This window comes from Arvicola amphibius, chromosome 7 (genome assembly GCF_903992535.2).
Source record: "Arvicola amphibius chromosome 7, mArvAmp1.2, whole genome shotgun sequence".
NCBI classification, from domain to species: Eukaryota; Metazoa; Chordata; class Mammalia; order Rodentia; family Cricetidae; genus Arvicola; species Arvicola amphibius.
The window spans coordinates 67,765,416-67,788,734 of record NC_052053.1 but is presented as its reverse complement, the minus strand read 5'-3'; the positions used below and the strand labels follow the sequence as shown (position 1 = coordinate 67,788,734).

The window sequence follows — 23,319 nt, the reverse complement described above, 5'->3', positions numbered from 1 at the left end:
ACAAGCCTGGCTTCTACAGCGTGTTCAGTCATGTTTGGAAGATATCAGAGGGCTACTGGACAATGGCAGGGCCAGACAGTCTGGGAGTTGACCCAGTACAGTCAGATGCAGTTAGGATCTTTGGGGGACTGGGGTGAAATCTGAGGGAACTGGGGCCTTGCCTGACCTTGTCTGTCTGAGGTTATGGGTCTGGCTCTCAGCCTTCTAACAGACATGGGTGGGAGTCTGAGGGGTAAATTCAGAGCTTCCCGGAAGGAATCACGGTTCTGAGGGAAAATACAGGAGTGAGGAGTCTCTGTTCCAGCTGGATCAGGTGCTGCCATCTGTGGTGTGCCCTGAACTGTGGGAAAGTCTTTACTTCCCTGGGAGCATGAGGGAAAAGAACCTTTGTGCCCAGCATGCCGGGACCTGATTCTTACCTAACACCCAGGATGGGCTGGGCTGCTGGTTCTGGGTACCTCAAGAGTTCTAATTTTGGTGTCAGTGGGTGGCCCCCTGGAAAGAGAGGAGGCAGCTATAGCTTCTAAAGCCGTAGGCCCCACTCAGAACCCTGTCTCATTCCTGGGGCAGACTCCACTGTGATTCTCTTCTGGCCTCCAAGAATCATCCTTGCCCCACCCCTTCCTGTCCACAGTGCCCCAACAGTGCCCACAGTAACCCCATCAGCAAGGTGCATTTAGTGCCTGTGCCCTGCTCTCACCTTCACCCCATCTCCTGGGTCACAGCACCACTAGGATCCAGTCCCCCTTCAGTCACCCCCATAGGTGGCTTCTTTATTCCAGTGACTGGGACAACTCTGTCCCTGGACGGGCCAGACAGGTCTAAGGTGTGTAAGTGTAATGACAGGTCTTTATTGGGAATACTGTAATGTTCACGTTTTCTTCATGTAGAATGAACTGTTGGGGACCAGGATGATTTGACCTTTTTATTTCTTCTCATTTTTTTTTATTAAAAATTTCCATATCTTCCCCTCCTCCTCCCCCTTCCCTCCCCTCCCTTCCACCCATACCCCTACTCCACCCCTCTCCAAGACAAAGAGCCATCAGGGTTCCCTTCACTATGTTAAGTCCAAGGTCCTCCCAGCTCCCTCTAAGTCCAGGAAGGTGAGAAATTAAACTGACAAGGCTCACAGTGAGCCCGTCCATGCTGTAGAGCTCATGCTCATTGCCGTTGTCCTTGGTTTCTCAGTCCTCCTCCACTGTCAGCCACATTCAGAGAGTCTGGTTTGGTCCCCTGTTCCATCAGTCCCATTCCAACTGGACTTGGTGGTCTCCCGTTAGATCTGTCCCACTGTCTCAATGGGTAAACGCACTCCTCACGGTCCTGACTTCCTTGCTCATGATCTCCCTCCTTTTGCTCCTCATCAGGACCTTGGGAGCTCAGTCCGGTGCTCCTATGTGGGGCTCTGTCATTTTCTCCATCCAATGCCAGGTGAAGGTTCTATGGTGATATGCAAGATATTCATCAGTATGGCAATAGGATCTGGACATTTCTGGCACCCTCTCCTCAGCTGCCTAAGGACCTAGCTGGGGGCATCTTCCTGGACACCTGGGAACCCCTCTAGAGTCGAGTCTCTGCCAACCCTAGAATGGCTCTCTTAATTAAGATATATAATTCCTTGTTCCCATATCCACCCTTCCTATATCCCAACCATCCTATTCCCCCAAGCTCTTCCCATCCTCCACTTCACACTTTTCTCTCCCCATCCCCCCATCCCCCATCCCACCCCACCCCCATATTCCCATTTTTTGTCCGGCAATCTTGTCTACTTCCAGTATCCAGGAGGATAACTATATGTTTTTCTTTGGGTTCACCTTCTTATATAGCTTCTCTAGGATTTTTTACGAATTATAGACTCGATGTCCTTTATTTATGGCTAGAAACCAATTATGAGTGAGTACATCCCATGTTCATCTTTTTGGGCCTGGGTTACCTCACTCAGGATGGTGTTTTCTATTTCCAGCCATTTGCATGCAAAATTCAAGATGTCATTGTTTTTTTTTTACTGCCGAGTAGTACTCTAATATGTATATATTCCACACTTTCTTCGTCCATTCTTCCACTGAAGGGCATCTAGGTTGTTTCCAGGTTCTGGCTATTACAAATAATGCTGCTATAAACATAGTTGAAGAAATGCTTTTGTAATATGATTGGGCATCTCTTGGGTAAATTCCCAAGAGTGGGATTGCTGGGTCCTGGGGTAGGTTGATCCAAATTTCCTGAGAAACCTCCACACTGCTTTCCAAAGTGGATGCACAAGTTTGCATTCCCACCAGCAATGGATGAGTGTACCCCTTACTCCACATCCTCTCCAGCAAAGGCTATCATTGGTGTTTTTGATTTTAGCCATTCTGACAGGTGTAAGATGGTATCTCAATGTTGTTTTGATTTGCATTCCCCTGATTGCTAAGGAGGTTGAGCATGCCCTTAAGTGTCTTTTGGCCATTCGAACTTCTTCTGTTGAGAATTCTCTGTTCAGTTCAGTGCCCCATTTTTTAATTGGGTTCATTAGCATTTTAAAGTCTAGTCTCTTGAGTTCCTTATATATTTTGGAGATCAGACCTTTGTCTGTTGCGGGGTTGGTGAAGATCTTTTCCCAGTCAGTAGGCTGCCTTTTTGTCTTAGTGACAGTGTCCTTTGCTTTACAGAAGCTGCTCAGCTTCAGGAGGTCCCATTTATTCAATGTTGCCCTTAATGTCTGTGCTGCTGGGGCTATATGTAGGAAGCGGTCTCCTGTGCCCAAATGTTGTAGAGTACTTCCCACTTTCTCCTCTAACAGGTTCAGTGTGTTCAGATTGATATTGAGGTCTTTAATCCATTTGGACTTGAGTTTTGTGCATGGTGATAGACACGGATCTACTTCCATTCTTTTACAGGTTGACATCCAGTTATGCCAGCACCATTTGTTGAAGATGCTTTCTTTCTTTCATTGTGTGCTTTTAGCTCCTTTATCAAAAATCAGGTGTTCATAGGTTTGTGGGTTAAGATCTGGGTCTTCTATTCAATTCCATTGGTCAACTTCTCTATTTTTATGCCAATACCAAGCTGTTTTCAATACTGTAGCTCTGTAATAGAGTTTGAAGTCAGGGATGGTAATGCCTCCAGAAGTTCCTTTATTGTATAAGATTGTTTTGGCTATCCTGGGTTTCTTGTTCTTCCATATAAAGTTGATTATTGTCCTCTCAAGATCTGTGAAGAATTTTGATGGGATCTTTAAGGGGATTGCATTATATCTATAGATTGCCTTTGGTAGTATTGCCATTTTTACTATGTTGATCCTCCCAATCCACGAGCAAGGGAGATCCTTCCATTTTCTGGTATCCTCTTCAATTTCTTTCTTCAAAGACTTAAAGTTCTTGTCAAATAGGTCTTTCACTTCGGTTAGAGTTACCCCAAGATATTTTATGCTATTTGTGGCTATCGTGAAAGATGACGCTTCTCTGATTTCTTTCTCTGCTTCCTTATCCTTTGTATATAGGAGGGCGACTGATTTTTTGGAGTTGAGCTTGTATCCTGCCACGATACTAAAGGAGTTTATCAGCTGTAGGAGTTCTTTGGTGGAGTTTTTGGGGTCGCTTATGTACACTATCATATCATCTGCAAATAACGAAAGTTTAACTTCTTCCTTTCCAATTCGAATCCCCTTGATCCCCTTGTTTTGTCTTATTGCTATTGCTAGAGCTTCAAGCACTATATTGAAGAGATAAGGAGAGAGTGGACAGCCTTGTCGCATTCCTGAATTTAGTGGGAAGGCCTTGAGTTTCTCTCCATTTAATTTGATGTTAGCTGTCGGCTTGGTGTAAATAGCCTTTATTATATTTAGGAATGATCCCTGTATCCCTAATCTCTCCAAGACCTTTATCATAAAGGGGTGCTGAATTTTGTCAAATGCTTTTTCTGCATCTAATGAGATGATCATATTGTTTTTATCCTTCAGTTTATTTATATGATGGATTACATTGATAGATTTTCGTATGTTGAACCAGCCCTGCATCTCTGGGATGAAGCCTATTTGATCATAGTGGATAATTTTTCTAATGTGTTCTTGGATTCTGTTCGCCAGTATTTTATTGAGAATTTTTGCATCGATGTTCATGAGTGAGATTGGCCTGTAATTCTCTTTCTTGGTTGAGTCTTTGTGTGGTTTAGGTATCAGGGTAATTGTAGCTTCATAAAAGGAATTTGGCAATGACTGTTCTGTTTCTATATTATGAAATACCTTAAGGAGTATAGGTATTAGGTCTTCTTGGAAGTTCTGGTAGAATTCTGCATTGAACCCATCAGGTCCTGGGCTTTTTTTGGTAGGGAGGTTTCTGATAACAGTTTCTAATTCTTCGCGACTAACAGGACTATTTAGAGCATTTACCTGGTCCTGGTTTAACTTTGGTATATGGTACTTATCTAAAAAACTGTCCACTTCTTTTACATTTTCCAATTTTGTGGCATACAGGCTTTTGTAGTTAGATTAATGATTCTCTGAATTTCCTCTGTGTCTGTGGTTATGTCCCCTTTTTCATTTCTGATCTTATTAATTTGTGTGTTCTTTCTCTGCCGTTTGATTAGTTTGGCTAGGGGTTTGTCAATCTTGTTGATTTTCTCCAAGCACCAGCTTTTTGTTTCATTGATTCTTTGGATTGTTTTCTGTGTTTCTATTTTGTTGATTTCTGCCCTCAGTTTGAAAATTTCCATTCTTCTACTCCTCCTAGGTGAGTCTGCTTCTTTCTTTTCTAAAGCTTTCAGGTGTGCTGTTAAGTCTCCAATGTGTGCTTTCTCCGTTTTTTTTAAGTGGGCACTTAGTGCTATGAATTTTCCTCTTAGCACTGCTTTCACAGTGTCCCATAAGTTTGAGTATGTTGTGTCTTTATTTTCATTAAATTCAAGAAAGACTTTAATTTCTTTCTTTATTTCTTCCTTGACCCAGGTGTGGGTCAGTAGTTGACTGTTCAGTTTCCATGAGTTTGTAGGCTTTCTGGGGGTAGCATTGTTGTTGAATTCTAATTTTAATCCATGGTGATCCGATAAGATGCAGGTGGTTACTAATATGTTTTTGTAACTGTGGAAGTTTGGTTTGTTACCGAGTATGTGGTCAATTTTCGAAAAGGTTCCATGAGCCGCAGAGAAGAAGGTATATTCTTTCCTGTTTGGGTGGAATGTCCTATAGATGTCTGTTAAGTCCATTTGGTTCATTAACTCTATTAAGTCTTTTAATTCTCTGTTAGGTTTCTGTCGGATTGACCTGTCCATTGGTGAAAGAGGAGTGTTGAAGTCTCCCACTATCAGTGTGTTTGGTTTGATGGCTGCCTTGAGTTCTAGTGTTTCTTTTATATAAGTGGGTGCTTTTTTATTAGGGGCATAGATATTCAGGATTGAGACTTCATTCTGATAGATTTTTCCTGTAATGAGTATAAAGTGTCCCTTTCCATCTCTTCTGATTGATTTTAGTTTGAAGTCAACTTTGTTAGAAATTAGTATGGCCACACCGGCTTGTTTCTTAGGTCCATTTGCTTGATAAACCTTTTCCCAACCCTTTACTCTGAGTAGATGTTTGTCTTTGTGGTTGAGGTGTGTTTCTTGTAAACAGCAGAATGTTGGATCCTGTTTTCGTATCCAATCTCTTAGCCTGTGCCTATTTATAGGTGAATTGAGTCCATTGATATTAAGTGATATTAATGACCAGTGGATGTTAACTCCGGTTGTCATTTTTTATTTGGTAGTAGAGATTGTGTGTTTCCTTTCTTTGAGATGTGCTGGTGAAGGGTCACTAGATGTCTGAGTTATTTTGCGCAATGCTGGACTCCTTTGTTTGTGAATTTCCTTCTATTACTTTCTGTAAGGCTCGATTTGTGGCTATGTATTGTTTAAATTTGTTTTTATCCTGGAATATTTTGTTTTCTCCATTTACAGTGAATGAAAGCTTGGCTGGGTATAGTAATCTGGGCTTGCATCCATGGTCTCTTAGTTTCTGCAAAACATCTATCCAGGACCTTCTGGCTTTCATGGTTTCCATAGAGAAGTCAGGTGTTAGTCTGATAGGTTTACCTTTATATGTTACTTGACCTTTTTCCTTTGCAGCTCTTAATATTCTTTCTTTATTCTGTATGTTTTGTGTTTTGATTATAATATGGCGAGGGGATTTTTTTTTGATCCAGTCTATTTGGTGTTCTGTAAGCTTCTTGAACCTTAATAGGAATATCTTTCTTTAGGTTTGGGAAGTTTTCTTCTATAATTTTATTGAATATATTTTCTGCACCATTGAGCTGTAATTCTTCTCCTTCTTCTACGCCTTTTATCTTAGGTTTGGTCTTTTTATTGTGTCCCAGATTTCCTGAATGTTTTGTGATGAGAATTTGTTGGATTTGCTGTTTTCTTTGATCAGTGCGTTTATTTTCTTTATGGTATCTTCAGAATCTGAGATTCTTTCTTCTATCTCTTGTATTCTGTTGGTTATGGTTGTTTCTGTAGTCTCTGTTCGTTTACATAGATTTTCCATATCCGGCTGGCCCTCGGGTTGTGTTTTCTTCCTTGCCTCCATTTCAGTTTTCAAGTCTTGCACTGTTTCCATTATCTGTTTGATTGTTTTTTCTTGGTTTCCTAGGATATCATTTACGGATTTACTCAATTCTTCAAACTTTTTGTTATTCTTCTCATACATTTCCTTAAGGGAGTTTTTCACCTCCTGTTTAAGGGACTCTATTACTTTCATAAAGTCAGTTTTTTCTAGTTCTTCTTGATTAGTGTGTTCAAGACCTCCTGTTATAAGTTCGCTGGGTTCTGGTGCTTTCATGTTGTTTTTCAAATTGTTGGAGGAATTCTTGCATTGGCGCCTGCCCATTTCTTCCTCTGAATAATCCCCTTTGGGTCTTCTTTTAGAAGTTCAGTTCACCCCAATGAATTCAATTCACTCACCCCAATGAATGATGGATCTTCTGGTAGACAGTCAGGTCTCCTTGCTGGCCAAGCGGCTCACTGACAAAGGGCCTACCTTGCTGCAGGCAGGCTATTGAAACAGGGGACCTCCCACTGGCCTGGGTGCACTCAATTCCAGGTCCCCGGCTCCCAAACAGGCTGAGGTGTGGGATTTTGTGGCCCCAAAGATGGGAGGATGAGGCAGAGGGAGGGGGTTCTGGGTGCAAGCTGGGAAGGGACAGGAAGAGAGAGGCAGTATGCGGGGAGAATAACCCCTGCAGGAAGAGCAGGAAGTGTGTGTGTGTGTGTGGGGTGTTGGGGAATGTCAGTGGTCCCTCTCCGGGCAGCTGCCTCGGTTCAGGCACTCACTCACCCCAATGAATGATGGATCCTCTGGCAGACTGTCAGGTCTCCTTGCAGGCCAAGCAGCTCAGTGACAAAGGGCCTACCTTGCTGCAGGCAGGCTAATGAAGCAGGGGACCTCCCACCGGCCTGCGTGCGCTCAATTCCCGGTCCAGGTGCCCAAACAGGGTGGGCTGTGGGATTTTGTGGCCCCAAAGATGTGAGGATGAAACGGGGGGGGGGGATTCTGGGTGCAAGCAGGGAAGGGACAGGAAGAGAGAGGCAGTATCTGGGGAGAATAACCCCTGCAGGAAGAGCAGGAAATGTGCGGGGGTGGGGGGGGGAGTTGGGGAATGTCGGTTGTCCCTCTCCAGGCAGTTGCCGTGGTTCAGGCACTCACTCCTCACTCACCCCAATGAATGATGGATCTTCTGGCAGACTGTCAGGTCTCCTTGCAGGCCAAGCAGCTCGCTGACAAAGGGCCTACCTTTCTGCAGGCAGGCTAATGAAGGAGGGGACAGCCCACCAGCCTGGGTGCACTCAATTCCAGGTCCTCGGCGCCCAAACAGGCTGAGCTGTGGGATTTTGTGGCCCCAAAGACGGGAGGATGGGGGGGATTCTGGGTGCAAGCTGGGAAGGGACAGGAAGAGAGAGGCAGTATGCAGGAAGAGCAGGAGTTGTGGGGGGATGGGAGGGGGGAAGTTGGGGAATGTCGGTGGTCCCTCTCCCAGCAGCTGCTGCGGTTCAGGCACTCACTCACCCCAATGAATGATAGATCCTCTGGCAGACTGTCAGGTCTCCTTGCAGGCCAAGCAGCTCAGTGACAAAGGGCCTACCTTGCTGCAGGCAGGCTAATGAAGCAGGGGACCTCCCACCGGCCTGGGTGCGCTCAATTCCCGGTCCAGGCGCCCAAACAGGGTGGGCTGTGGGATTTTGTGGCCCCAAAGATGTGAGGATGAAACGGGGGGGGATTCTGGGTGCAAGCTGGGAAGGGACAGGAAGAGAGAGGCAGTATCTGGGGAGCTGATTTGACCTTTTGATGTACTACGGTTGACTATTTTCTATATCTAGTAATCTTATATCTTTTAGAGACCTGTAGGATTATCATCATGGGATTCCTGCTGCTTTGAATACTTCAGAGTCTCAAGGAAGCCATATTTGAGCTGCAAAGAATACTGCAATCATGGCTGCTGCTGAGCCACAGGAGGCCTTGTTTTAGCTACCATGGTTACACGCGGCACCATTGCTGGAAAACTGCATTTCAGCTATGACGTCCAGGAGCCTTCACCTGAAGCTTCCAAGGACCTGTAGATAATAGCTCCAAGGTCAGGGAGGAAGAAGAACATATTCCCTGGTGACTTGAAAAACATGGTTATTATCAGAAAGAAAGTTCTACCTATTTGAGACCCATGATCTATGCTTCTGCAAGGCTTGTGATCAGTGGAACCAAAGGCAGTGTACACTAGGGCTGTGACTGGTGGAAGTGCAATCCATGTATGAGCCCACAGTCTGTCCCAGCCGTACAACTGCCAGCACATTCAGAGGGCCTACTTTGGTCCTATGTTGGTTCTTTCACTGTCAGGCCAGAGTTGGTGGGCCCCCAGTAGCTCAGGTCAGATGTTTCTGTGGGTGTCCCCATCAGGGTCTTGACTTCTTTGCTCGTATTCTCACTCCTCCCTCTCTTCTACTGGACTTTGAGAAGCTCATTGGCTGAACATTTATAATTAATAATAAGTCTCCTGGTGGTTATTTGGGAGCTGACCAGTGGGACAAAACTTCCACCCACATGTGGTGCCCAGTGTCTGGCCACATATATCCATATAAGACCTGAAAAAGATTAAAAAGGTTCTAAACACACAAAGACAGAGGCAAATGTGGCTTCCTAGTTTTGTGTCCCTCATGCCGGCTGCAGTACAGAGACACATCATCTCCCAGCTACAGGACAGAGACAGAGACACATCTCCAGCTGCAGGACAGAGACAGAGACACATCTCCCAGCCACATGCAGCCCACATTCCAGGCGCCTCAGTCTTATGAGCTAAGTTGCTTGGCAGGTTTAAGGTTTTGCTCATACACACAGAAAAGTTTACAGATACACGGCAAAGCAGGTTCAGATGAAAAAAAAAACCCCTCTAAACAGTTACAGTGTTTAACAATGTGTGTAGGCTTAAGAAAGAAAAGAAAAAGGGTATAGACAGTCATAGAAAAAATAGCTTAAAAATAATAAAGGAAAATCTTTAAAGAAAGAGTAAAGTAACGTAAAGGAAAAAAGCCATATAAAGATGGAAAGCACAAAGGGAGTCTGGATCCTGTATGTTATTGTGTGTCTTTAAATTTTTTGATTGCCGATGAACAAATAAAAGTTGCCGAGAGGCATTTGATTATGGAAACTGTTAAATGAAACTAACCTATGTATTTAAAAAATGTCTTAACTTCAAGATGTAAGTAAAAAATGTATTGCATTGGGGGAGAGGTTATACTTATATTTACACAGGAAACAAAAGGTATAGATTCCTTTCTGATTAATAAAGATCAGATTTGACCAGGGTAGATCTCCTGAGTATCTTGGCTACAGACATAGGGAGGAAGCCAAAAAAAGATAACAGATCAGGTAACATGTAAGCTGATCCTTTGACTTGGGAACAGCACTGAGATGAGATAAAATGTGATAAATCTTGTTGGCTACAGAGTCCTCATGACTTATTATTATATGCCATCCTTACATATGGCACAGGTAGAGATTATATTACAGTTTGGTTATACAGTCCAAATGGACTTATAAAGCCTCTTACAATAAGGGAGCAAGCTCTGAGGAAGCAGGCCTAAGTCAGAGACCTCTGCGGGACTGGGCATGAATCAGCAACCTCTGAGGGAGCAGGCCCAAGACAGCAACCTCCACTGGAACAGGTCTGAGCCAGAGATCTCTGCTGGAGCAGGCCTAAGACAGCAACCTCAGCAGGAGCAGCGCCAAACAAGCAACCTCCATGGGATTGCAGAGCAACCATGGGGAGCGCTGAGTGACCTCTAGGAACACCGAGTGACCTCTGGGGTGACCATGGCCCTACTACACCATGAGGAGTAACCATCTGAGCCTTGTATCTACTGGCACCTGGAAAATTGATCACCAGAGACACAGCCGCAACTACACCAATCAGTGGAAAAGATGGGTAGACAAGGTAAGAACATACTCAACACCACAAAGAGCAATACAACACCAACAAAAACTAGTGACCCTACAAAAGCAAGACTTGAAAACTCAAATATAGATGAAGCAGAAGAAAATAACCTAAAAATAACTTTATGAGAATGTTTGAGGCCCTTAAAGAAGAAATGAAAAATTCCCTCAAAGAAATGGAGAAAAAGACAAAAAATTGGAAGAAATCATCAAATTCCTAATGAAAACCAAGAAAAAACAATGAAACAGATGAAAGAAATTATTCAAGACTTGAAAACCAGAACAGAGACAATAAAGAAAACACAAACAGAGGGAATTTTAGAAATGGAAATTATGAGAAAATGATCAGGAACCACAAATGCAAGCATAAACAGCAGAATACAAGAGATGGAAAAGAGAATCTCACGTGCTGAAAATACAACAGAGGAATTAGACTCATTAGTCTAAGAAAACATTAAATCTAACAAAAACTTAACACAAAATATCCAGGAAATATAGATAAATCTTGAAAAGACCAAGCCTAAGAATAATAGGAATAGAAGAAGGAGAAGTACAGCTCAAAAGCACAGAAAATATATTCAACAAAAATCATAGAAGAAAACTTTCCCAACCTGTTAGAGTCCGTGGGCCCCAACATCGGCCTACACCAACCTAAAGATATTCATATGAAGATACAAGAAGCTTACAGAACAGCAAATAGACTGGACCAAAAAAAAGTTCCCTCACCACATAATAATCAAAACACTAAACATACAGAATGAAGAAAGGTTATTAAGAACTGTAAAGGAAAAAGACCAAGTAACATATACAGGCAGACCTATCAGAATTACACCTGACTTCTCAATGGAAACAATGAAAGCCAAAAGGTCCTGGTCAAGTGTTATGCAGACATTAAAAGACCATGAATGCCAGCCCAGACTACTATACCCAGCAAAACTTTCAATCACCATAGACAGACAAAATAAGATATGCCATGACAGAACCAGATTTAACCACTACCTAGCTGGAAACCCAGTCCTACACAAAGTACTAGAAGGAAAACTCCAACCCAAGGAAGTTAGCTACAGTCCCCAAAACATAGACAATAGATGATCTTATAGGAGCAAATCCCAAAGAAGGGAATATCACACAAAATAACATCACTAACAATGACATCTAAAATTACAGGAACAAGCAATCACTGGTCATTAATATACCTTAATATAAATGGACTCAACTCACCTATAAAAAGGCAAAGGCTAACAAGCTGATTATGAAAACAGAATCCATTCTTCTGATGCATACAAGAAACATAGCTCAACCTCAAAGATTGATATCACCTCAGAGTAAAAGGTTGGAAAAGAATTTTCCAATCAAATGGACCTAAGAAACAAGCTGGTGTAGCTATCCTAATATCTAACAAAACAGACTTCAAACAAAAATCAATCAAAAGAGACAAAGAACATTTCATATTAGTCACAGGAAAAATCCATCAAATACTGAACATCTATGTCCTAAATACAAGGGCACCCACATATGCAAAAGAAACACTACTAAAGCTTAAATCACACATTAATCCCCACACACTAATAGTGGGAGACTTCAACACTCCACTCTCACCACTGGACAGGTCTTTCAGACAGAAAATTAACAGAGAAATAAGGGAACTAACAGATGTTATGAATCAAATGGACTTAACAGACATATATAGAACATTCCATCCAAACATAAAACAATATGCCTTCTTCTCAGCACCTCATGGAACCTTCTCAAAAATTCACCACATACTCGGCAACAAAACAAACCTCAGCAGATACAAAAAAATTGGAATAACTCCATATATCCTATCAGATCACCATGGCTTAAAATTAGAATTCAATAGCAACACTAATTTCAGAAAGTCCACAAACACATGGAAAGTAAACAATGCTCACTTGAATCATCAATGGGTGAAGGAAGAAATAAAGGAAGAAGTTAAAGACTTTCTAAAATTTAATGAAAATGACCACACAACTTACTCAAATTAATGGGACACAATAAACACAGTGTTAAGAGGAAAATTCATAGCACTAAATGCCTACATAAAGAAAATGCCACACTAATGAGTTAACAGAACACCTGAAAACTGTAGAACAAAAAGAAGCAAACTCACCAGGAGGACTAGATGGCAGGAAATAATCAAATTGAGAGCTGAAATCATCAAAATAGAAAGAAAGAAAACAATGCATAGAATCAATGAGACAAAGAGTTGGTTCTTTGAGAAAAATCAACAAAGTAGACAAGACCTTATCCAAACTAACCAAAAAACAGAGAGAAAATATCCAAATTAACAAAATCAGAAATGAAAAGGGGAACATAACAACAGACATGGAGGAAATCCAGAGGCTCATTACGTCATATTTTGAAAACCTATACTCAACAAAACTGGAAAACCTCAAGATAAAGAACAATTTTTCTGGATAAATATCACTTACAAAAATTAAATAAAGACCAGACAAGCAAATTAAATAAACCCATAATTGCTAAAGAAATAGAAATAGTCATCAAATGTTTCCCAATCCAAGACAAAACAAAACAAAACAAAACAAAACAAAACAAAACAATACAAAACAAAACGAAACGAAAAACATCCAGGGCCAAATGAATTTAGCACAGAATTTTACAAGATTTTCTTTCTTTTCCTTTCTTTCTTTCTTTCTTTCTTTCTTTCTTTCTTTCTTTCTTTCTTTCTTTTTCTTTTTCTTTTTTTTGGTTTTTTGAGACAGGGTTCCTCTGTGGCTTTGGAGCCTGTCCTGGAACTAGCTCTTGTAGACCAGGCTGGCTTGAACTCACAGAGATCTGCCTGCCTCTGCCTCCTGAGTGCTGGGATTAAAGGTGTGTGCCACCACTGCCCAGCTCTACAAGATTTTCAAAGATGAAATAATACCAATACTCCTCAAATTGTTCTACACAACAGAAACAGAAGGAACATTGCCAAACTCTTTTAATGAGGCTGCAATTACCCTGATACCCAAACCACACAAAGACATTATTAAGAAAGAGAATTACAGATCAATCTCACTCATGAACATTGACGCAAAAATAATCAATAAAATACAGGCAAACCGACTCCAAGAACACATCAGAAAAATCATCCACGATGATCAAATCAACTTCATCCTAGAGATGAAGGGATGGTTCAACATATGAAAATCTGTCAATGTAATCCACCATATAAACAAACTGAAAAAATAAAACCCACATGATCATCTCATTAGATGCCGAAAAAGCCTTCAACAAAATACAACATCCTTTCATGATAAAGGTCTTGGAGAGAGCAGGGATACAAGGAACATACCTAAACATAATAAAGGCAATATACAGCAAGCCAACAGCTGACATAAAACTAAATGGAGAGAAATTTGAAGCGATCTCACTGAAATCAGAAACAAGACAAGGCTTTCCACTCTCTCCACATCTATTCAATACAGAACTTGAGGTTCTAGGTAGAGCAATAAGACAACAAAAGTAGATCAAGGGGCTACAGATCAGAAAAGAAGAAGTCAAACTGTCACTATTTGCTGATGATATGACAGATCCCAAAAATTCTACCAAGGAACTTCTGCAACTCATAAACACCTTCAGTAATGTAACAGGATACAAGATTAACTAAAAAAAAATTAGTAGCCCTCCTTTACACAAATGATAAATGAGCTGAGAAAGAAATGAGACAAACATCACTCTTCACAATAGCCACAAATAACATAAAATATCTTGGAGTAACTCTAATGAAACAAGTAGAAGACCTCTTCTTCTCTTCGCTCTCTTCTTGCTCTTTCGGAGAGCGGCGGCTTCTTTTCCGGAGTGGAGGGAGGGAGGAGGGGAGTGAGGAGGAGCAGAAGAGAGAAGGCAAGAGAAGAAGAAGAAATAGCTCCTCCGGGGACTTTCTCTTTTCTTCTTCTTTTACTCCTGTCCATCACTCGATCCTCGCTCCTCCTTCTCCTCCTCCTCTTCTTCCTCCTGCTCCTCTTCCTCCTCCTCCTCCTCCTCCTTCTTTTCTTCTTTTTGGTTTTTCGAGAAAGGGTTTTTTTTTTCTGTAGGTTTGGAGCTTATCCTGGAACTAACTCTTGTAGACCAGGTTGGCCTCAAATTCACAGAGATCTGCCTGCCTTTTCCTCCCAAGTGCTGGGATTAAAGGCGTGTACCATCACCACCTGACTAAATCTTTGAAGAAATAAATTGAAGAATACACCAGAAAATCGAAAGATCACCCATGCTCTTGGTTAGGTAAAATTTAAAAATAAAAATGGCAACCTTACCAAAAACAATCTAGAGATTCAATGCAATTCCCATCAAAATCCCGATAAAATTATTCACAGACCTCAAAAGAACAATACTCAACTTCATATGGAAAACCAAAAAACCCAGGATAGACAAAACAATTCTGTACAAAAAAGAATCTTCTGGAGGCATCACAATCCCTGACTTCAAACTCCACTACAGAGCTACAGTACTGAAAATAGCCTGGTATTGGCATAAAAACAGACAGGAGGACCAATGGAATGAAATCAAAGACCCAGGTATCAATCCAGATACCTATAAACACCTGATTTTTGACAAAGAAGCAAAAGACATACAATAGAAAAAGAAATCATATTCAACAAATGGTGCTGAACTGATACAGCCCCTTTGGATGTCGGTATGGTGATTTCTCAGGAAATTATGAAACAACATTTCTCAAGACCCAGCAATACCACTTTTGGGTATATACCCAAAGAATGTTCAATTGCACCACAAAGACATGTGCTCAACTATGTTCATAGAAGCATTGTTTGTCATAGCCAGAATCTGGAAACAACCTAAATGCCCCTTGACTGAAGAGTGGATAAGGAAAATGTGGTACATTTACACAATGGAGTACTACACAGCAGAAAAAAATGACATCTTGAAATTTGTGGGCAAATGGATGGATCTAGAAAACATCATATTGGGTGAGGCAACCCAGATCAGAAAGACAGATATCATATGTACTTACTCATTAGTGGGTTTTAGACACAAAGCAAAAAAAGAGCAGCGTACAATTCTCAATTGCCAAGAACCTAGATTACAAAGAGAACCCTAAGAGAGACATATATGGATCTAATGTACATTGGAAGTAGAAAAAGGCAAGATCTCCTGAGTAAATTGGGAGCATGGAGACTATGGGAGAGGGTTGAAGGGGAGGGCAGAGGAAGGGTGGTGAGCAGATAAAAATGTATATCTTAATATAATCTTTAAAAATTTATAATAAAAATCAAAGGAAAAAACCCCACTGCTTCACAGAAAACTCTGTCAGATATTCTAGGTCTGTATGCCAAAGACAGATGCCCCAATGTTGCAGAAGAATTTTGGGTGACTGTCCAGGAAGCCAGACGTTCCTGTCGTTAGGTAATATTGCATCCTTATGGGTTTTTTGATGGAGTTAAAGACTAAATAGTTAAACATATAGTTTTCTTTAGTTATGATTAAAGTTAAATTAGGTATAAAACCTTAATTCACAAAGATAAAATAGATAATATTTTCTCGAAACTTTCCAGATGCAAATGGACTGAATATTGTACCTGTAATTCTTGCTTGATAGCTATTTTTGTTGTATGTAGTTTTACTATGTTAAAATTAAAACCTTCCTTTTTAATTAGACAAAAGGGGGAAATATTGTGTAATAATCTTTATTGCACTTTATGAAAATGTATTGCTTTCATTGGTTTAATGAAGACCTAACTGGCCAATAACTAGGCAGAAAGAGACAGACTGAAAGATGCTGGGAAGAAGAAGGACAGAGTCACCAGCCAGTCACAGAGGGAGTAGAATGTGTAGAAGATGAGGTAACAAGCTACGAGTCACTTAACAGCATGTACATTAAGATAAATGGGTTAATTTAAGTTGTAAGAGCTAGTTAGTAGCAAGCCTAAGCTATTGGCCAAGCATTTATGATTAATAATATTCTCTGTGTGGTTATTTGGGAGCTGTCTGATGGGACAGAAATTTCTGCCTACAGTAAGGTGTCATGTGGCCGGTCTCATCCAGTTGTTTGAAGGGCTTTCCAGTAAAGCTGGGTTTGTGAGATGTGCTTGCACCACTGTGACAAGATACCACAAAGAAACAACTTAAGGGAGCAAAGAATTTTTTTTGTTTGGCCTCATGAGCTCAGTGAAATATCGTAGCAGTGGGAGTGTGTGGAAGAGGCTATTTATTTCTTGACAGATGGGAAGCAGAGATAAAGGGAATAGAGAGTCCAGGGTCAGATATAATGCCACAAACATACCCACAGTGACCTGCTTCTTTCGTCTGGCCCTCTTCCTACTGTTCCCTACTTCTCCATAATGCCACCACATTCTGACTCCACCAAGGCTTTGACCCACTGTTATTCAGAGCTCTCAATACTTAGCCATCTCTGGAAATTCCTTCACAGACACCTCCATATCACTTAGTTCAATCAAGATGAGCCATAAAAATTGTCCATTATCTGCTATCCTTCTGTCATCTACTTACCTATTCCTTTTATTGTTTTCTAACTCTGCCATATATGTCCATCATCTCTCACTAGTTGTGCTTCTCTGGAGGGTCTTGGGTACTTATCTCTGAAACCCTGAAACAAAGCCCAGTACAGTGCACATCACGTACAATAACTGGCTACATTTACTTCAAGTGAAAGATCAGGATTGTGATTAACTTTTTTTTTAAAAGATAGGGCTGGTCTCTCATTTTCTATGCAGTCAAAAATGACCCCAAACTTCTGATCCTCCTGTATATTCCTGTGAAGTATTGGGATTACAGATATGCATCATCACACCTGGTGTATTATGTAATGGGGATCAAACCCAGGGTTTCTCTCATGCTATACAAGGCCTCTACCAATTGAACTGTATCCCTAGTCCAGGACTAGAATTAAAACATATTTTTGTTTTTTTTGAGATCAAAATATAATGATATCATTTCCCACTTCCCTTTCCTCTCATCCAACATTGCCTCTATTTCTCTAATTGTTGTCTAACACAAATATTTACATATATTTCTAAATGTATGATTATAACCAGGACTTGTATTTTGATGAAATCTGTTTCATAGTTTTGCCAGGGATGAGTGTGTCAACAAGCTCTGTAGGAAACAGAAAGTATCGGCGTGTCCTCACTCATCTCTGTGTCTATCCACAGTGTTTGGTCTCTTTTCTGGGGTCTAGGTCAAAGGGACAAGTACTTTCTGGAACGTGACACTTTGGGGCAAAAGTACAGAACCATGTGGGCTCACACTGTGGCTGCTCTCATGCACATCCTGGTTGAGGCTGAGGTCTTCCTCCCATGACCAGAATGCCTGAGCATGGGGTGATCAGTGAGGGAGCTGGTACTAGGATGAATATGCACTTGGGGAACAGGGGGTAGGTTCCCTAAGTCCGCCATGTTCTTTGAGCCCTGCGGCCTCACACTTATGGTGGAGTTCCACCGGTTGGTCTCTTTCTCTATGGGGTATCTTCAGCCTGCTACAGGAAAAGATTCTGTGGCTACATGATGCATGTGTGTGTGTATGTGTGTGTGCGCGCACACATGTGTATGTGCGAGTGCATGTGTGTGTGTGCATGCGTGGCAGACTTGGAGTTCAAGTAAACATATGGACCTCCTGCTCTGCCCAACTGGCCAATGTCACATCCACTTAGTTCCCAGCACATATCTGTGCCAGATTAGAAGGCCTGTTAGTGGCGAGGGAACTGGTGTGACTTTATCGTAAGTGCCCAGCAGTTATGGAGCTGCAGGAACATTATCTAGGGGGACATTCCTGTCTCCAGAGCTCAAGCTTCACTGGAAGGTGGACATTCATGGTCACTGAGTGGAGTAGTGGGGTGCTGTGCTGGGTTGGGTGAGGGCAACCATAGAAGAGAAGGCAGGTGCTGTGCTGGGTTGGGTGAGGGCAGCCATAGAAGAGAAGGCGGGTGCTATGCTGGAGGCCGTGGCGTAAACACAGGAGGGAGAACAATGAAGGATCTGTGTGTGCAAAGCCTGAGGCATGGGCACTGGGTCCAAGGGGAGTGGTGCTGGGAATTAGCCAGCATTTATCTTCTTGTAAGGACTATGTGACTGTGTCATGTATGGTTCCTGTGCTGTGGCTATTACATGATACCACACCGTGATGCCCATGTGGACATGTCTCTCTATGTTCTGACACAGTCTTCATGTAATGTATGTGTGCACATATCATATGTATGCATATGTTACTTCTCATGCAGGCGATTGACCTGGTTTACAATTGGTATTTGTGTCATGTGACGGTTCCCAGGTTGTGGCAGAATGTAAGTAGGTCAAGTGTCAGTTTCTGTATGGTCAGTCATGGCTACTACCTCTGTGCCTGGCTAGCACAGGAATTCTGTCTCCTCTAGGCTGTGCCTGTTAGGAACTGTAATTGATGTCCTCTATAGAAGTCCCACATGCATGTCATAAAGGCTAAATCATAGATGTCCACCAGAGATGCCATGTGGGGATATCTCTCACACACATAAACATGTGGTTATCATAGTATGAATGCCACACATACATGTCACATCACAGAATACACACTTTGGATATCATACCACAGAGGTCAGGGAGTCACTCAGATAGCATCAGGGAAACAACCAGTAAAACTCAGCCTGAAACCAGTTGGTCTCAGAGCTGGAGGTTTGGAAGGCGTGTCCAGTGATAGTGGTGTTTGTGTCTATATGTTTATAGTGGCGATGGAGGTGTAAGGGCTCAGGAGGCTAGGACACTTCATGGGGTGGGAGACCCTGGGTGGAATCTACAGTGCTCTGGGGTGCCAGGAGGTGGTGGAGGATGATGCAGGGTCAATACAAATGCAGAAGTGAGGGAGGGGCTTGGAGGTAGGATGTCTGCACTTCCTGAGCCCCTGTGGTCAGCTTTGGTTTGGGATCATCTCCCAATAAGAAGTTGAAGCAGGGCTAGGGAAATAGCTCAGCAGTGGTTAAGAGCATTTACTGCTCTTGCAGAGAACACAGGTTCAATTCCCGTCACCTACATGGTGGCTCACAACCATCTGTAATTCCAGTTCCAGGATATCTGATGCCCCTTCTCACTTCCATGTGCTCCTGCATGCACATGGCACACAGACATACACTCAGGCACACTCACATACACATGAAGCAAATAAACAGTTAAAAACTAAAAAAGAAGGCGAAGCTGCTAGAGACCAACACTTGCTCTAGGGAAAACAACTAGAGAAGCAGGACCAGACCCCGGAGGAAGAGTGGGCAGGGTCTCACTGGTCTCACTGGCCAGTGGGCGCTGGAGTCCAGAAGACTGGACGGTCTTCTCTATCACACATTACTACCCTGCCCCTGAATTTCAGGGTTTCCCAGCTCACTGTGGTATAGACCTCTCTCCTGTGCCTTTCCTGCCCCTCTTCCTGGTAGCCACAGCCTGTGTGAGTTAAATCTGACCCCAGAATGAATCCCACACAGTCTGACTAGTAGACCTTTGGAGGAGACTTGGGATAGAGCTCACTACTGGTTGGCTGAGGTTTTGGCATGTTGGCATAGAGGGGGAGTGGCATTGTATGTAGGAAGGCTATGAATTGTAGGGGCCTTAAGATCATTGTTAAAGGCTACATTCTGTCCCCAGCAGATTCACCAGTTTGGCATATAAGCCACCAGGACCTCAAACTGTGCCTATCTTTGCAGCCTGTGGGGAAACACAGAGGAGAAGGCATCTACAAGCTAAGCAGAGCCCTGCTGAGAACCTGGTCTGGTTCTACCAGGGCTAGAGACAATAAACATCAGTCATGGAGGCTGCTAAATGAATCCCTGTCCTTTGCTGAATCCATAGCAGCTCAAAGTCACTGAAGGCCACTTGCTTCTCAGCTGGTGTGGGAGGCTTTGCCTGGCCAGTCTGGGGGTCCCCTGGGCTTGGGCCCTGCTTCCCAGCCTGCCCATGGGAGCAGGGCAGTCTCCAGTGCGAAGAAACTATCTGTAGGGAGGAGGTGCCCAAGCTTGTGGTGATTCTGGGTGGCAGGACTGGATTCTAGCTGTGAGTGACTCACTGAGGGAGGCCCCGGGAGGACACAGGACCAGGTGGGAGGTAGAGGGGCCTGCACGGCTGGCTCACTGGCCTGGGCAATTGTGCCTAGTTTCTGAATGTCAGGGCTGACCCACACAAGAAGGGCACAGTGAGATACAGATTATTAGAAAAATGTTTTATTGTTGAAAATACCTAAACAACAGCAACACACACACACTTGCACACACAGAGACCTTAAAGACATTTATAGTCTCCTGAAGAAAGAAGCTGTTAAAGGTCCAAGTTCTCTAAGCATTTCCTGCCCGTCACAGAAGGGCAGATACCCACACTCTCATCCTGTCTGGAGACTGACTTCTTATTGGCCCTGAGAGGTGATGGAGAAATAGACACAGGACTACTGTCCCCTGGCCACAACATCCCTGGTACCCCAGCTCTGTTTTCTTGGCTGACTGGTGTTCACTGCTTAAGTGGTCCAGTCTGGATGCCAGGCCTGCAGGGCAGGTCTGCCTCACTGTGGCTCGCTTCCAGTCAGCCTTTCACATCTCTTCCCTGTTGCTCCTTGGCAGTCTTCTTTTTTGGTGAGGGGTGCTGATAGCAATATTCTCACCAGGGCCCTTCCTGGAGGGCTTTTCTGGCTGTTCATCCAGCCAATACTCAGTGGCCTCTGCACTTGTCCCTGCTAGGGCTTCTCAATGCAGTCCTTCTGAGAGTCTCCCCAGAGCGTGGTTGGGATCTCGATGGAGGTGGCAGTGGCCTTATCTTAAGGTTTTATTTTCAACGGTGTCTGTGGGTTGGATCCTGCATCTGAGAATCCAGCATTTTGAGTGGGTGGCAGGAAGAGGGGCCCGTGCAACTATTCTTATCTTCAGCAGGCACGTCCCAACAGTTTGAGAGACACAGGCCCTTTCCTTGGCCTAGGGTTCACAGAAGGGCCAGGAAGGAAGCTGCCCAAGTATAGCTGGCACAAGGGTACCAGAGTGACATTCAGTGGTCTCTTTTGGGCTGTGGTGACCCTGGTCTTCTTAACACATGTCTCCTTTCAAGAATTTAAAAACTTTCCCCTTTCTGGAAAACCCCTTTCAGAGGATGGTATGAGCAAGGATAGATCCAAGGCTGATCCCCAGCACAGCTGGACTCAGGAAACATGGGCTCCCAACTCCTCCTGGGCAAACATTCTGAGGTCTCGGATCCCCTGGTGCCAGTTTGAAGGGAGATGGTCCTTCTGGCTCCAATCAGTTGGTTATCTGGCAACTGCTGTGGGGGTGTTGCCCAGATCTGGGACAAAGCCTGCTGTCCACATGGTCCTCCGAAGGGTCAACAATTGAGAGTGCTGATTCAGAGCATCGTAGGGTCAGAGAATGGGGACGTCAGAAGGCAGTGTGGTCTCCATGTTAGCTTCCGCAGTAGGATGGATGGGGTTGTGCAGGGCCTAGGAAGCCCTGGTCATCCCAGAGGAAGTGGCCTAGGCCCCCTGCCCAATCATATTTCTGTAGTCAGGGGAGATTGCTTGCTTTAGCTCCACCACTGAGGAGAAGATCCACTTTACCTGTGGGGAGGTGAGAGTAAGTCAGAGACCACACCCAAGGTCAGGCCCTTCAATTATGTGGGTGAGACAGAGGCCCCTCCCTCCTGCAGTTCCTTTCATACAGGTAAGAGACTGGGGATGGCAAGGGGCCCGGCTAGGATACATGAGCAGACAGCGTGGAGACACTGTGGGGGTTGAGATTGGGACAGTGAAGTTTACACTGGGCCTTGGTGAGTTTAGTGGGGACATCATTAAGGGGGTAGTGTGATAGTTAGCATGGGACAACAAGGGACATTATGAGGAGTAGTGTGGAACACAAGGTGTGTCAAAAGATGGTATGGGGATGGCATGAGGATCACACAGGATGTCACGAGAGACAGAATAACAGACAGCATGAGACACTATGGGGAGTCACAGAGAACAAGGTGGGGCAGGGAACGGTGGGAATGGTGTGGGGACAGAGTACGGACAACAAAGAAACATCATACGCCATCAGAGGAGGAGTGTGGGGACAGTTTGGGGGCAGCATAGGGCACCACAGGGGACAGTGGGGGAGCTGTGCCGACCTTGAAGAGCGTGACAGTGGCACTGTAGCACACGCTGAGCAGGAAGAGGGTGATGAAGATGGTGATGGTCGTCCAGAGCCCGTCCAGCTCTCCGTCCAGGGCCTCAGCACAGCTGTCGTCCAGTTCCAGCTCTGGACAGAGAGGGGCAGTCAGTGTTCGTTCCAACAGGGTGTGGCTGGGAGGGATTCCCTATGTGGTAAGTAGGTCTGCATGGAGGCAGAGGAGAAAGGGCCAGCTGGACTGGGCCAGCAGACCCTTCCTGGGGCCAGTTCTCAGTCTTTAATCGTTGTCTAACACAAATATTTACATATATTTCTAATATATAATTATAACCAGGACTAGTATTTTGATGGCATCTGTTTCATAGTTTTGCCTTGAGATTTGCCAGACACAATGGACCTGACAGTAGCCTGGCTTGTGCAAAGGCTTTTGCCTCACTCTTCATTGCTCAGTGCAGGAGGAAGTGGCTGGAGCAGTACGGGCTGTGACCACAGTGGGCAGTGGCTATACAGCCTGCCTAAGCCTTTGCTTGTCCCCTGGTCACCAGTAGAGCCTGTGCCTGGTCATGCCTGGAAAACTCCACAATGTGAAGCAACCCAGACCGTTATGGCTGTGGGCTGTATAATTTATGTGGGATTGAAACATGACCTTGAGGTACCAGGGACAGATTTGGCTCCAGAGGACTCGGGTTTAGCATAGAATTTGAAAGCCTTCAGAAGAGGAGAGTTGTGTTTGTTTGTGGGGGCAAATGTGGACTGTAAGGTGGTGTGTGTGGGTATCTTGATGCATTTCTGGGTATAGGTGTTGTGC

The 23,319-nt window shown here is 43.6% G+C and overlaps 1 gene segment (V, D, J or C); it reads right to left on the bottom strand.

Moving 5' to 3' along the window:
• The window catches only part of LOC119819543, a 29,703-nt gene extending 7,511 nt beyond the window's left edge, over positions 1–22,192 (bottom strand). The window contains 2 exon segments of the C gene segment in view: positions 20,281–20,543; positions 21,999–22,192. Of these exon segments, the coding sequence occupies positions 20,281–20,543; positions 21,999–22,192 (457 nt within the window).
• Positions 22,193–23,319: the final 1,127 nt, after the last annotated feature.